This window comes from Alternaria ventricosa (assembly GCF_023758065.1).
Source record: "Alternaria ventricosa strain BMP 2768 chromosome Unknown scaffold_9, whole genome shotgun sequence".
NCBI lineage: Eukaryota > Fungi > Ascomycota > Dothideomycetes > Pleosporales > Pleosporaceae > Alternaria > Alternaria ventricosa.
The window spans coordinates 232,910-247,901 of record NW_026055689.1 but is presented as its reverse complement, the minus strand read 5'-3'; the positions used below and the strand labels follow the sequence as shown (position 1 = coordinate 247,901).

At 50.4% G+C, this 14,992-nt stretch overlaps 5 protein-coding genes and 1 non-coding gene across 6 annotated transcripts; 4 read left to right on the top strand and 2 right to left on the bottom strand.

The window, feature by feature from the left end:
* Nucleotides 1-269: 269 nt before the first annotated feature.
* J4E93_005758 (uncharacterized protein) lies at nt 270-3,275 on the top strand (the record flags this gene model as incomplete). The annotated part of the gene is made up of 5 exons (XM_049343677.1): nt 270-475; nt 527-1,565; nt 1,616-2,093; nt 2,339-2,548; nt 2,917-3,275. 5 exons carry the CDS (start codon nt 270-272, stop codon nt 3,273-3,275), a joined length of 2,292 nt encoding a protein of 763 aa, XP_049198910.1.
* A 1,198-nt stretch (nt 3,276-4,473) lies between these two features.
* J4E93_005757 (uncharacterized protein) lies at nt 4,474-5,881 on the top strand (the record flags this gene model as incomplete). The annotated part of the gene is made up of 2 exons (XM_049343676.1): nt 4,474-5,558; nt 5,611-5,881. 2 exons carry the CDS (start codon nt 4,474-4,476, stop codon nt 5,879-5,881), a joined length of 1,356 nt encoding a protein of 451 aa, XP_049198909.1.
* Nucleotides 5,882-7,051: 1,170 nt separating this feature from the next.
* J4E93_005756 (uncharacterized protein) lies at nt 7,052-8,081 on the bottom strand (the record flags this gene model as incomplete). The annotated part of the gene is made up of 4 exons (XM_049343675.1): nt 7,052-7,623; nt 7,678-7,727; nt 7,778-7,821; nt 7,872-8,081. The coding sequence occupies 4 exons, from the start codon at nt 8,079-8,081 to the stop codon at nt 7,052-7,054; spliced, it is 876 nt and encodes a 291-aa protein (XP_049198908.1).
* Nucleotides 8,082-8,867: 786 nt separating this feature from the next.
* Nucleotides 8,868-9,750, bottom strand: J4E93_005755 (uncharacterized protein; the record flags this gene model as incomplete). Its single annotated transcript, XM_049343674.1, has 2 exons — nt 8,868-9,419; nt 9,472-9,750. 2 exons carry the CDS (start codon nt 9,748-9,750, stop codon nt 8,868-8,870), a joined length of 831 nt encoding a protein of 276 aa, XP_049198907.1.
* A 1,786-nt stretch (nt 9,751-11,536) lies between these two features.
* On the top strand, nt 11,537-12,364 carry J4E93_005754 (uncharacterized protein; the record flags this gene model as incomplete). Its single annotated transcript, XM_049343673.1, has 1 exon — nt 11,537-12,364. The coding sequence occupies one exon, from the start codon at nt 11,537-11,539 to the stop codon at nt 12,362-12,364; it is 828 nt and encodes a 275-aa protein (XP_049198906.1).
* A 1,006-nt stretch (nt 12,365-13,370) lies between these two features.
* Nucleotides 13,371-13,472, top strand: J4E93_005753. Its single transcript has one exon. It is a non-coding gene; the product is annotated as a tRNA-Lys (tRNA).
* The last annotated feature ends 1,520 nt before the right edge of the window (nt 13,473-14,992 follow it).

The following is a 14,992-nucleotide window of genomic DNA, read 5'->3' as shown; positions in this document are numbered from 1 at the left end:
AGAGAAGACAGCTCGATTCTATCGCATGGCCACGTGACACCGCGCCACGCTAAGTGTGGCCCGTGTCACAGCAAACAACCGCTGCTCCAGCTTTCCCCTCCCCTCCTTCTCGTTCAGGCAGCTTGCTTTTTGGTAGCTTCACAATCTCTACCCTTGCCGTATTTCACGACCGACGGCTAAGTCTTCGCTTCCTACGCTTCACCTCATCAACATTACGCTACCACAACACTTGCGTATGCAAGAGTGCGGTATCATTTCCATATCAAGCTATGGAATATGACGCACGAAACGTCGACTCCGATGACGACCTTGATTCAGAGTACGCAGGCGGATATTCAGATGAGGATGGTCCCTACCTTGATCTGAATACTGATCTCTCTGGTATCAATCGCACTACAAAAGACCTCAATATTGTGAACACGTACAGACCACATTGGTCTTGCGAAGAAGCATTTCGCGAGTCATATCAAAACTGGTGAGCATATGTGTTGGCAGTTCCCAAAGAGCAATTTCTGACAAGCCACAGGAGAGACGGCATTCTGAGTTCTTTCAACCTCAATCTATCCCAGCTTCTTCCTACGTATATCGAGAAAAAACACTCCGTACTCATCGAGGCGCGCCATCCGGATACCGAAGAACTTCTTGGCTTCATTCAGTTCAAACACGACAAGGACGGATACTGCTTGGGAGGTCTCAAGATTGTCAACTTCAGAGCCGCTCTGCAGTATCGTAACTTGGGTACTGGAGCGACAACCAAATTCCATGACAATAGACAGACCGGACAGCATGGCGACGGCATGAAACTCTCTGCTCTTGTTTATCGGCGCAACAACTATAACGTCTGTTATGAGAGCAGCAGTTTCAAGTGGAGGTTCATCTACAAGAAGGGAAACTTGGCCTGCTCTCTCACTCGTATCACCGACTCAAAATTGTCTCTCAGGAAATGGGATACCAAGGGCAAACCCAGGACTCATACCTCTCATCCCTGGGAAGATGTTTGCTTGATCGTTGGTGCTGCCGGACCTACCCGAGACATTTATGGGCGTCGTATATCAGCTAAGCGGCTGAATCTCAGCGAGTTCAAGAGATGGATCACCGTAACACTCGACATCAATCCACCCAAAGATCTTATCCGCACTGTTCATGGCGATCTCATCCGCGATCCCAGATACAAAGGACGCATGTACCTGCGTGGCCTTCGTTTACCAAGTGGCGGAACGAATGGAAGGAACTACAAATACGGCTATAACTTCGTTGAAGGAAGTACTAGCTCTGATCGCGATGCGCTTTCGGGAATAGGAGAAGAGCGTGAAGGGATTGCCGCCATATGGATAGCTGCGATACGAGCAGATGAGTCGACTGATTCTAAGCTTGTCTCTGACTACACTCAACTGCTTCTAGAATCCATCAACAAGAAGGGCGACGTAATGATGCAGATTGAAGATGGAGGCAACGAGCTTATGCCTGGCGATATCGCCAGACAGGTCTGGGCGAAAATGTTGATGCTCAACACGGATGGAGAGGGTCGGGTAGCTTTCTACTATTCGTCTGCTGAGGGAAAAGATGTAAGCGAAAGATATCTACTGAATCTACCTCAACTAATTCAGCATCTCAGCAGGCTCACATTATCAAACAAAGCTTGCGTAAGAACCCCGTCCCGATCGACCCCGAGCTATGGAGGATCTTGAAGAAGTACTTCCTTTGTCGACAACCTAAAGATGAGCTGCTTCACCGCTTCAAATCTGCAGAAGTCGTGGAAAATCTCCACGGTAGCTTTGCGACACACATGGAGAAACTGTTGAAATGCCTACTTTTGTCTTCGCCGGCGACGCAGGGTATGAAACTCAACTTTGTAAAAGGCGAGCACTTGAACATCAACGCTGGATTCTTTTCGGGCACGTGGAAATTCCACAACAAGTGGCTGACTTGGGAAGGAGCGCATGAGAAGACTTTCTGCGAGGAGGATCAATCCGCTGGACAAGAGCTGTTCTCGTGTGATCATGCAGTTCTACAGCTGTGGGATGTTATGATATCTCAGCTCATGGCTGATGGCGAATATCCTCAAGTTGTTGCCGACGAGTGCTGGCTTAAGAGTATGGCAAGAAGTCGCTTGTCGCAGATGCCCCGATCGGTTGAATGCTACACAACAGAGAAGAAAGGCGAACTCAGGGTCACCTGGGAGTCAGTAGACTCACATAGGCACAACTGCAAGACCGTCAGGGTAGTCTTGCATCGGCGCGGATGCGAACAAGAACACATTTTGGACAGGAACTTTGTACATGGTGGCGGCAAGTATCTTGAGCACTATGGCTATGGATTCCATGCTAACAACGAACAGATCGACTTTGCTCCTGCCCTCTTGAGGTGTCACAAGCTGTCAGCGACGGAGTCACATTCACAGGCCTCAGTATCGGCGATGAATACGTCCCTTCTGTTTCAAGAGACGTTGAGGGGGCTTTCATTTCTCCACGGCCGAAGTCTACGAAACCTCTGGAGGAAGACGACATTATCCTACCGGATCTCGAAGCGGATAAAGAGCCTGTACTACGTAAGTCACGTCATACCATATCTCGAATCTTCAAAGAATGTTCTACTGACATATCTAGCTTTGGCTGAGACTGGCTCACGCTCCGATGCCACATATCCAGTCCGGTCGTGTTTCAATCACCAACTCCCATGTGTCAGCGATGATGATGATATGGAAGATAGCGTGTCTCTCTATCAGCCACCAAGCATAAGTCCGTCTTCATCAGGTCAAATGGCTCCGCCAACTCCGCTCGCGGCCCCGAGCCTCGAGCCACCACAGGTGCGACGTAAGCCGATACAAACGGACCTGAGAAAACAGCGCAAGGAAGATTCGCATAGTTAGTATACCTAATACCTCAACATTTGTCCTCTCGAACTGACATTCGCAAGTTCTCGGCTCCAAGATTGAGCACAACTCGCTCGACTGGGGAGGTAGCTTTCCGGGGAGTCATGACTTCTACCGAACACGCGACAAACCAGAGCAGGAAATATTCATCTTGAAGCCAAAAGTCAGTAAGAAGAAAGCACCTCACAAGCGGGTACAGTCTGGACCCAACGGGCGCAGTAGTCAGAAGAAACCGCGAGCTGGCACTCCTGGCCGCGCGGCCCCACCGCGATACATCGTTCTTTCTAGCCCGGAGTCATCAGATAGTGAGGATGCGCCCGGTCCTCAGGAAAGCTGTGCTGTCCGCAGTGGACTGGAGGACAGAACCGCACTGCCTGAAAGAGGCATAGTGTATCGGTACTGAGCGAGCGATGCGATGGTGATAGTGGGTTATCTTGGAAGGCAGCTGCCATGTGATTGTATAAGATCTCTTATTGGGCAATGGCCGAGAGTCTGTCGCACTAGATCGGTTGATGTACCGTGTCCACGCGCAGCAGACTCGCGACGCCATCCTGCAGGGCCATTGGGCCGCGTTGTCAGCCCTAGTCCGTCGGTACTGCATCGAGCTTGCATTCGCGTCTGCAACTAGCGTATCCAAAAGCTTCTGTTTGACGTTCTAGTCGATGTATGGTTGTCTCGGTTCTGGTTATGGTTGGCTTGAAGGCCGTCTGATACGTTGAAGCCCCTTGTACTGGTTGGGAGACCCACCGTCCTCTCGAAATACCTAAGCTTGTTATTTATAGTAAGAGTCTTATGTAGCATGAACTACTGTGTACCTTGCAGCAAAGCTGAGATGTCGCGTAATTCGCGACGAAGCCATGGGTTCGATCGTGCCGCTAACTACAGTGACGCTCGATGCTAGCACCCTGCGACCCAGACACCCCATTTCCGCACAACATACAAAGGTGTATCTCAAATACATCGCGAATAGTATGACTATAGTGATGGTATTCCATGAAAGCACAAGCTCGCGACGGTCTGCCAAGCTGGGTGCAGCACTATATGGTCATTACACCATATATTGGATCAACCAGTGCATGATGAATCTAAGATCTCTTATTTTCTATTTATTTCAACATTACCAGATTTCAACAGCTCAACGTGGTGTCAGTCTGCACTTCAGATGGATTCACTCATCGCGCCGCATAGCTGAATCGGGTTAGCACGCTACGGCCGCCATCTCGCTTAGATGCGGCGACCTCTCCAACGGCCACGATAATCGGAACCGTCGGTGACGACTGCGCAACTCTCCAGACTTTGATATCAGCAGATAGGCAGACGATTAATCACGAGCCATGTCCAATTGGAGCCATGGCAGCCGGCGTAGAGGGCATCGGGAAAAGAGACGGAGCTTGCCCGTCGCAAAATCTTGCTCGATAAGGAAACAACCTCCACGAATGCCCCGCGCCTAGTCTACAGCGACCACAACGACATGGCCGCTTTCGGCCCACTATATTCACTAGCCGCTTGTGGTGCGAGTGATGGTAGTAGTGCGTGATGGTATAAATACGCAATGCGATGGTCTTGGATGGTCATCGCCGCATCAAACCTCTCCCACTTCTATGCTCTGCGACGATAAACCGTGGTTACTGAACAACATGTCGTCGAGCAAGCCCTCATACCTCGTCGTTGGCGCCGGCGTCTTTGGCATTTCCACAGCTTACCACCTTATCAAGAAGTACCCAGACCGACAAGTTACCGTTGTCGACCAGGATGCTTGGGACGCCGATAACCGTGTAGCAGCTTCGTGGGACTGGAACAAGGTCGTGCGCGCCGACTACGACGATGTCATCTACTGCAGACTCGCGCTTGAGGCGCAAGATGTTTTCAAGGAGGACCCATTATGGCAACCATACTTCCACGAGACCGGCATCTTCTGGGTCTGCCGTTCAGATTACGCACAAGAAGTCATCGACAACTACAAGAAGCTTGGACGCGAAGCAGACTTGCAATCAGTCACCATTGAGGAGGCGAAGAAGTTGTTCGGTGGTCTTTTCGAGGATGCGAACTATGATGGCGCGAAGAGTGTACTCGTCAACAAGACGAGTGGCTGGGCACAGGCTGGCGACGCGCTAAGAGCAGTTACCAAGTGGTCGATCGCAAAGGGCGTCAAGTACATCACGGAGAAGGTCAAAGACCTAGATTTCGACAGCGCCGGCCGCTGCACAGGCGTCAACACCGAGCAAGGCAGCACCATTAAAGCCACACACACCATCCTCTCAACCGGCGCCTACACCGCCAAGCTCCTCGAGCAAGCCGCCCAGAAAAGCGGCAACCCCAACCTACGTTCTGGCTCAAGAATTGTTGCTGGTGGTATCACGACCGGCATGACGACTCTAGACGAGAAGTCGTACGAGAAGTTCAAGGACATGCCCGTTGGTGTCCAGGGCTACACCGCCGCATATGGACCCTTCATCGGCAGCTTACCGCCTACCAAGGACCGTGAGCTCAAGTGGTGGGGCGAGAAGATCTTCAAGAACACACATGAAGTACTACCCGGTCGCTTCGTTTCTGCGCCACCGTCTGGAAAGGATTATAACCAGTGGGATGTGCCTGGCCCGTTGAAGCTGGATATTGATCATGCGAATGATGTGTTCTACGGCAAGAAGGGCGCGAACTGGAAGATGGAGAAGCATCGCATTTGCTGGTAAGTTCTACACCCACATCTCTCCTGAGCGATCAGTATTAACATCACCCAGGGACGCATTCACGACTTCATCCGACTTCATCATCTCGCCCCACGCCGGTGCCAAGGGCCTCTACGTCGCTACCTGCGGCTCCTTCCACGGTTACAAGTTCTTCCCTGTTCTCGGCAAGTACGTCGTGCAGATGCTGGAAGACGAGCTGGAACCGGCGCTCAAGGAGAAGTGGGCATGGGATCGTGAGAGGCCCGCGCCTAGCCTAAACCCCGACTGGCCTAGGTTCGAGATGACGGATTTGATGGACCAGTGGCCGAAGTCCAAGTTGTAAGATGTATCAAGAGGATTTTGATGAAGTTAATGAGTGGTTGTTGCATATTTGCATGGCGCCTGGGTTGGCGTTTTACGTTTCTTTTACATAGCGGATGTTGTCAATAACAGTCCTACTTTTCCACCTTGCAATCCCATCGCCGTATCCCAGCCTCCTCCTCAAGTTCCACCTCGATCTCATCGACCCATTCATTCATTTCTTCCAGATATGCCGTGATCTTGCTCATACAGCGTTTGAAGTGTCGCTTTTGCTCCTCGTCGAGCGTTCTGAACTTATCTTTACCCCACGTACCCAAGTAAACATACTTCATATCTTTTAGCGGGCTCATCACGTTTCCGGTAAGACAGTCCATTCTCTCGGCTTCGGTGGTGAGGGAAAAGAACGGATCGATGAAGCAGCCATGAAAGTAGAGCTTTTCCAGAGGACCGGGGCCGCACATCTTGGGGGTTCGTTTAGAGGAGATTGCGGTGACGGGCTGATGATTGAGTTGGGAAAGGCAAAAGAGCGCAGATCAGCTTGTTACTAAACAGTCGTGCCACCGGCATATAACTCTTCCTTAGATTGCTACAGCGCAAACACTCGGCCATGAAAGGGTACATACGCTTGCGTACGAGAAGATGCGAGCAAACAAACGCCGTATATACGCGAGCGAACGTACCAAATCTACCCGCCACCGCCTATTCCACGATGCCCTCTCGCAAAGATGGAAATGACCCCAAAACGTTCGCAGACAATTTCGCAATCAGGAGGCTCTACAAAGCAATCCTTAGGTTCCAGCGCGTATGCCTCGGTAGAGATGTTGATGGCAGCATGATCGAGACATCCGATCGAGCGAAACACCCCACTCTAAGCGCGGGTAACAAGAGCCTTTTCAAGAGAACTGCGGCGCATATGCAGAATGTTCTGAGGTGGAGTAGAGATATTGGTTTAGAAATGGCGATTGAAGAGGCTGGTGACATTGGGAAACAAAGGCTACCTGGTCTGCCTGGTTGGGTCTTGGGAGTGGAAAGCAAGGAGAGCAAGCACGGTAACGATTGGTTGCAGTGGAGCAAGTAATTCATTATGGTGAGGCAATCAACTGCTCAATTAATCCATGTTTTACATTATCGTAAAGCTCATCTCCGAGTGAAGCAGTAGGAATCGTAAGAAGAGAAGAACCAAGCAGCAAGCTTAGTTGCCGACCTGAATCGCGTAGCCACCGTCAACAGTGACAGTCTGACCGTTGAGGTACTGGCAGCCAACCGCAAACAAGATAGCCGCAGCCATATCCTGATCCTTACCCGGACGCTGAGCCGGCAGACCCTCCTTGTGCTCCTTGGGCATCTCGCTCTTCTGGTTGTCGTCTCTGCTCTCTTGGGTGGTCATCTCCGAAGGGAACACACCCGGCGCAATCGAGTTAACCCGAACCTTGATCCCGTTCTTCGCAATCTCAGACGCGAGCAACTTGTTAAGGTGTATCGCAGCGCCTTTGCTGGAGTTGTACGCAAAGTGGCCTTGCGAGATCTTGATGTGACCGGAAATAGAGGAGATGTTGATGATGGTGCCGGAGTAGCCGGGGTGTGTCTCGGTGGACTTTTGGAGGAGAGGAAGGAAGGCGGTGGACATGAGGAAGGGGCCGACGACGTTGGTCTGATAGACATCGAGCCATTCTTGCTCGGTTGTGCCGTCGAAGAGCTTTGAGACGAGGTCTTCAGCGGAGCCTTTTACTTCGGTCTTGCCGGGGGCGATGCCGGCATTGTTGACTGGGGGTGTTAGTTGGCGTTATCCGAGATATGTATAAGTAGGAGAGAACTTACCGAGGACGCATAGGCACTTCTCCTTTGATTCGATCTCCTTCTTGATCTTGCTGTGAGGTAGTTAGACTCCGTTCTCGATCGAATGGCACGGGTGACTTACGATACGCCGTCCTTGGTGCTGCAGTCTCCGACAATAGGAATGATCTAGTGACTGTTAGTCTACATTCCTGGTTCTCATCGTGTCGAAGACTTACTTGTCCTGAAATGTTCTGGCCATGCACCTCAACGACCTTCTCGAGCTTTTCCTCTGTTCGTCCAACAATGTACACCTTGGCACCGTTGACAGCAAGAGTTTGTGTGATCATGAGACCAATTCCAGAGCCACCACCGGTGACTAGAACGACCTTGTCCTTGACATCAAAGACTTGGCCCATCTGGAGCTCGGCGTTGTTGGTAGGAGCCATGTTTGCGTAGTTGCGCTGTTGATTTTGTGGTTGAAATTGATTTGTGATTTGTTTCGTGCGTTCAATTGATTGCATGCGATTTGAGAGCGCAGAGATTGAAGAGGGGAGAGGTCGTGCTGCAGAAGTTGTGATATAGCGGGTAAACGGTCTGACGTCACGGTATGAGCACCGCGTTGCAAAGCGCGTCAAGGTGACGTGTGGGACTCTCAACGACATCGCGAAAATCTAGTCTTCGAAATTAATAAAATTGGGCTTTGGTTGAACAAATCAAACAAGGCTGAGATCCGAATGGGGGGGAATGGACGCAAAATCGCGTTTCAAACGCGTTGAAGAGGGCTTCGATTGACGCAGGTCATGATTGCATCACTGATATTATAGATCCACCCGCGCGCGCTGTCACGTTTTGATCACCGGCTCGATGTGGTGGGGTCTTTACTAGTTCATCATACTTACGAGGCGTCAACTCGTGGGCTTTATAGAATCAAAATGTGCCCGGGAGTCTTCGCTCGATCCTGACTCAACTCCATTTAGCAGTCTTTCTGTAGATACGAGTTGTGACCAATGCAAGACCCAATGTAAAGACTGTGGGAAGATGCGTAGAAGGTTGTCGCATGTAACTTATTCATAGGTTTAACCCGGCTGCTTAGGTATCGATCGATCGTTCTCTGGTAATACCGATAACCGTATCGCGCAGGCCTACGAATTGGTTCTTCTCATCGATGCCACTCCTTGAGCTAGTTGCGCTCTTGAGTCTCTTTGCTGTCTTCTTCGTACAATCATTCCGAATCATTTTGACATTTCGAGGTCCATATCCACAAGCCAAGGCGCGTTCCACGGCTTATACGTTACGCTCATGATACTCGCATTGACCATCAGAGTCGCCCGCCCAAATTCGACCGCGGTATCGCTGCCCTGGCCAATGTCAACAGTAGCCGCCCTTCTCTGCCTAGCCGCATCGTGATCAACAGGCACATTGTCCACATCTTCAATATGCTGTTCAATCCTGACATCCAATTGACCGTTGTTGTTCCACCGCACTTTCTGCGCGCCCCATCCCTCATGTATGTGCCCAAAGCAATGAAGTCTGGGTTTACAGCGTCGAGCCGCGCGAAGTAGGTGGTCGCAACCGACGTGCTGTCCTGATGTTGTCGCGTCCATGACACCCATAGGCGGTCCATGGGTCATCATAACATCGATGTTGGGAAAGTCTGGGACGGGGTTCTCGGCGATGGGTTTGGCGTTCGGCGTGCATTGGTGAGGAGGGTTGTAACGGTCTTCGTTGCGGAAATAGGGGAAGGCATAGTCGCAGAATTCTGGCTGGTACGGAGACGCGTAGACCTGAACGCTGTTAGCTTTGAAGGAAGTGTCGGCTGTCTAGCAATGCGCATACCCTTAGGTTGGCCCCGTTTTGGAGCTGGAATGTATGCGTTCCTTCTTCCAGGTACGTCACACCAGCTCTCTTAGCCCGCTCGCCCTTCCACATCTCTCTCGCTTTGGCGGGCAGGTCTTTGTCGTATCTGTCCCCTCTGTGCATGTATTCGCCTTTCCTGGCGTAATACGCCTCATCCAGAGTGATATCGTGATTTCCAGCTATGACGAGCTTCAAGCCCGCATCTATGCTTTCCAGCATGTCCAGAGTCTTTTCATATTCATCCAGATGACCGATCATGGTCAGGTCGCCGCAGTGAAGAAGCACATCTGCCGTGGGCAGTGGCGGGCGGAAAGCAGCCTCATCATGTGCGATGTTATCGGAAGGAGATTTTGTATGAGTATCTGAGATGATGAGAAAGCGTGTTTTGACGCGATTAGACGTTGAGGTTGTTGAGGTTGTCATGGCGGAGGCTGGGAGCTACAAGCTTCAGTCCGCGCGTTGAGGGGTAGCGGGGTTGGGAAGCTGTGACCTCAATAAATCGCAAGTGTCTACAATCGACAAACATATCTTGTTTGTAGGCAACAACATTACCTTCATGAATGTAAGAAACGTCCATTATCTTCCATGTCTATTATTAGTGGTGATATTCAAAACACTGCTACCATACCCTTCGTCTGCCATGGTAGCTACAAATTCGGCTGCGAGATAATGCTGCTACTCGCTGTCAGTCTATACACGTCTATGACTTCTATCGGGGAGCCTCATGCAGGATTAACATTCTTTACGATGCACTCGCCAAGGTCGCAGAAAAACGCGATGGCCACGAGTTATGCATATCCTTGCCGGTTGGACTTACTACTTCGGGCTTTGCCGACAAGTATCACGCCACTCTCACGAGCTGCCTTGCACCAACCTCAACATAGCCACATGCGCACTGTGCACCGCAAGGACTTCTCGACTTTTTCAGCCTCTTTCGTTAAGCCCGGGCTATTCCCTTCGGATACCAGATTAGTGGAGATGCCCATTGGCACACGCCGATGTCTACACGTGGTACCATGACAGGTGCTCGGGGAAAACCTCAACCCTCATCAGGCAGAGCACAAGGACACAATACCAAGGAGTAAGCAAACTCACTTGTGGTATCTAGAAGCAACGCGCTGTATCCGGGATCATCCGGGAATCTACCGTTGGCAAGAATGAGGCTTTAGGGATACTTTACTGACATATGCCTGGCGATCGGGGTACCGCAAAACTTCTGCTGATGAAGCAAGCCGGTAATCATACCGTGAGGAAGCCATCCGGCATCGCAGGTGGTTTATACGATCCGTCCCGAGTTAGCCGCGTACAAGCGAACGCAAATCAGATCCTGCATCATGGCTTTGTTGAGTACATTCTGAGACCGCAATTCGCGGCCTTACCAGGATCAACAGGGTAAATTAGGTTACACGCACGTAAACGAATATCGCAGTCTTTGCAATGCGGCTTCAGAGTCATATCGGAGACTCGGGTTCGGAGCATATGCGGAAACCGACTTTCGGCGTAGTGGAGCTCGTCCCGGGACTACACGAGATGCTGCTCCTACCGGACTGTGCCGATGAGGTGCTTATCGTTCGACGTTTACAGTCATTGTAAAAACTCGATCCTTTGAATGAGTAGCAGACGTTGCAGTGAAACTCGCGGAAGCGGAAGGCTTACTTAGCCGTGCCAATAATGGTTGAGTATAGGACGGATCCACAACTAACTTGCGATTTTGGGTTTACCGTACAGCTACTGGAAGCATCTTGACTGTACTGAGCCACTACACCGGAACCTGATCAACCTTAGTGGTGGGATCCCAGCAAGTCACGAGGACCTATTACCTACTCTGTTGGATGTGCTGTTCTCGAATCGTCGATACAATTACGTCCTCGTATTCTTATAATACCAGGCCTTTCGTCATTCCCAGCGACACCGATACATCAACCGCCAAACAGCAACGAACACGTCCACCGATACACGAGTCGACACAGTCTGAATGAACTTCCCGAGGGATGCGCAGGGAACCAAGACCGAACATACCGAACATTCTCCACCACAGAATACCATGCCGTACACCAACTACTTCGACAATCCTTACCTTGGCGGGCCAGGCCCAGACGACTCGCTGAACACCTTCTTTGACTCCGATACATTTTTCGATCAAAATCTCACGTCTGTTCAAAGTGTATCCGGCACGACATCGAAGACAGAAGAAGATTGCAATGCGACGTTTTTCAGGGCCAGCATATCGACCAGGGACAACAACCAGACTATGACGCAAACATTCAACACCATACACCCCAGTCCATTCGAGCCATACCCATTCGACTTCACCCTAGATACCAGGTCAGCACAACCGAACGAACCAAACTGCTTCTCCCCCACAAGCACAACGTCGCAATCCTCGTCGCACGGTGGAGACGCGCCCCAACCGCTCATATCGCCATCTCTCTCCCCACACATGCTAAAGCACGAATCCCCATCCTCGCCAACCTCTGCCTCCGAATCATCCACCCCCAAACGCCCCACGAGGAAGCGGGGTCGCCCGAAGATGGACCGCAGTACTACCGACAGCCAAGTCATGTCTTCTCCAACTCTAAAGTATCAGCGCTCGAAACGGTTACCGCATAATCAGGTTGAGCGCAAGTATCGTGAGGGGCTAAATTCCGAACTGGAGAGGCTAAGACAATCGGTGCCGATATTGAGGCAGAGCGACGAGGTTGGTGCGGTTGGTCAGCCGAAACCGAGTAAGGCGATGATTTTGGCGAGCGCAATTGAGTATATTCAGAGTATTGAGAAGGAGAGGGATGCGTTGATTGAGGAGAATGATAGGCTACGGCGGGAGCGGTTCGGAGGGCCGACGCAGGATGATTGGGATGGAATGAACTTGTGAGATTTCTTCGTGGGTATTCGCTGGTGATTTCAGGCCTTTCGAAAAGGTCACGGAATGCGGCGGCGCAACAAATAAGTCTTAGAGAGGGCGTTTGGATCTATCGCATGACTGCAAGAACTGCACTCTCGCAAGTATGGCCTTCGATGTTAATCGTTCGCATAGATTGTACATTACGATGGGATGCAGCCACTCTGGGTATGACGGCGTTTTGTTAGCGAAAGATAGTTCGATAAACCTTCAGCTCTCGAATAGTAATGTAATGATAAGTAGCCTAGCAACACTACATACACTAAGCTTGTATCACGAGCATGCAATGACACGGTAGTAAATATCAGAGCTTCATGTCTTCCATGTCGCGTTGAGGACAATTAGCCCTTCGAGTTGCCCTATTTAATCTTGGTCCTCTCAGGTTCGCGAGGTACAAGAACAAAGTGACATATTAGCTGCCATAACGATGGTCCTTTATTTCGTTCACTGCATGACGACGAAACTTGTGGCGCATGTTACCAACATCCTGTCAAACACAATATAAAGATGGGGGTATAAATAATCTTAGCCACTATAGTCAAATTCCTCAGTCTGGACACGTAGGCAGCATGCAGCGTAGATACCGTCCTCTCACATTGCCATGAATAACGTATCAGACACCGGTTGCAAGCGCGGAGACCTAAGAGCATGTATACGCGCCAGAGCTAAGCATACCCCAATTTCTCCTTTCTTGGACTTCAAACATCGGAACTGTATTTCGTCTCGAAAGAGTGCCTTTGGGTAGCATTGTTGGTGCCGTTCTGGTGTTGCAATGCATTCCCTTGCTTCGATGCGGCGTGGTTCGGCCCACTGCAGTTTTTTCTCCTACCCCACTTTGCGCAGCCCAAGATGTACCACCGACACATCAGAACCAAGGAAGAATGTTTGATCCCTTCATTGTGCTCTTTTTTCGTGTTGTTGAGTCTATAAATACTGTAATTTTCAAACTCTCCATCAAATCATCAGATTTCATCAAATCGCCCGGCTAGCTCAATCGGTAGAGCGTGAGACTCTTAGCTTTCACGTCCTAAAGACTCGATTGGTTATCTCAAGGTTGTGGGTTCGACCCCCACGTCGGGCTTTCCTTTTTGCTTGCATGTGGTACCTGTCCTGGGGGAGGGGATGGTGTGGTGGTGATGAAGCATGTTTTTGGAAAATGATGCACGACGATCACGACAACGACGACGCGACAGGGACAGTAGCAGTAGCTCTTCGAATGTACGCGGCACTATGCTAGCTATATGTAGTCTTCGTATAGATTTGCTTTTGATTAGTGAGTGCTTTTCTTTTCGTTTTGTACGAATCTGGTAAGAGCCTATTTTCACTTCAATAGAACACGCCTCTTTTAAGCCTTCTTCGTAGCTTTTACACAAAGAACAGACAGGCCTTGGAAGCTTGTAAAGAGTTCCCGGTCGTTGATAGCTCATTCCCGTGCGCTGTAGCTTTTGACTTAGTCGTGTCGCAGCACCGTCCTCGCGCAAACAAGGTGCAAAGCCACGGCAGTGAATACTGGCGAAGAAGTAGGCGAGGAAAATCCAGTTTCCGATCGTTGCGATAGAAGATTGAAGCCTCAATGGCTGTGACTTTATTCAACAGTTAACATGGCCGCGGGTGAGCAAAGGCATAGTATAGTCCGTATCTCAGTCTCTGGATGGACAAAATATGGCTTCCGTGTATTTCTTTTACCTATCGTTCTTCTCGTTCTATACTTGAAGACAATACAACGCGTGGATTCTGTACGAAAAGTGCGCTACGATAAGTAAGGACTTGCAACTACCTTTTAGCCAAAAGATAGGTTTGGGGTCTACATTACGCAACGTACAATTCTCTGGAAGCCCTTAACGCCAGTATATGCATCTATCGCCTTATATCTTCTCCTGTCCAATCGACTTTTGACTATGTCAGCCATGCGCGTGCACCAAGGTCTCACTTCAGCATAGTACCTAGGTACCTTTATCTCAAGCCTCTCCAAATCTGTACGACACACTGCGCCTAGAATCCCTAGCACCATCCTCAGTGACCATCCCCGTCGTCTTGATAGGGCACATCTCCCTACACGCATGAATACTCTCAATCACACCAAGACACCTTAGCGAACACGCATGTAAGCTACCGGCAATCTCCTAGCTCCAGACTCTGTTTCAACATCCAAACAAGCCTTTACGCATCTGTAGTGATCAGCAGGCGTACAGTAGGCAGCCAGCAGCTAGCTCAAACCTAGGGCACGCCGCACCGGTTACTGTAGCAGAGCAGCCGGTGGAAGAGCATCTAGTCTGCAACCCACATCAAGCACTATTTGACATGTACTAGTTCCGCTTGCTATTCGGACCGTCTTGCTTTGCAGTGTTTATGGAATTGTAGGCGTAAGGGAAGGTCTTTATCGGGGTTGGTTACTCCGGAGTAGAGAGACACGTAGGTGGTTAGGGGGCTACGGGGCAGTTGCGCGGATATCCGTCTTGAGGGCTAAGCTAGAGGTCATCGTGGTCTTCCTATCTCGACGTAGCGGTGCATGATGCGATGCAAGAGCCAGCTTCAATCTTCATGAGGATATACTGCATCTCGACAGACCCACAGCATCCACTGACACCGGGAAGGCTTCCA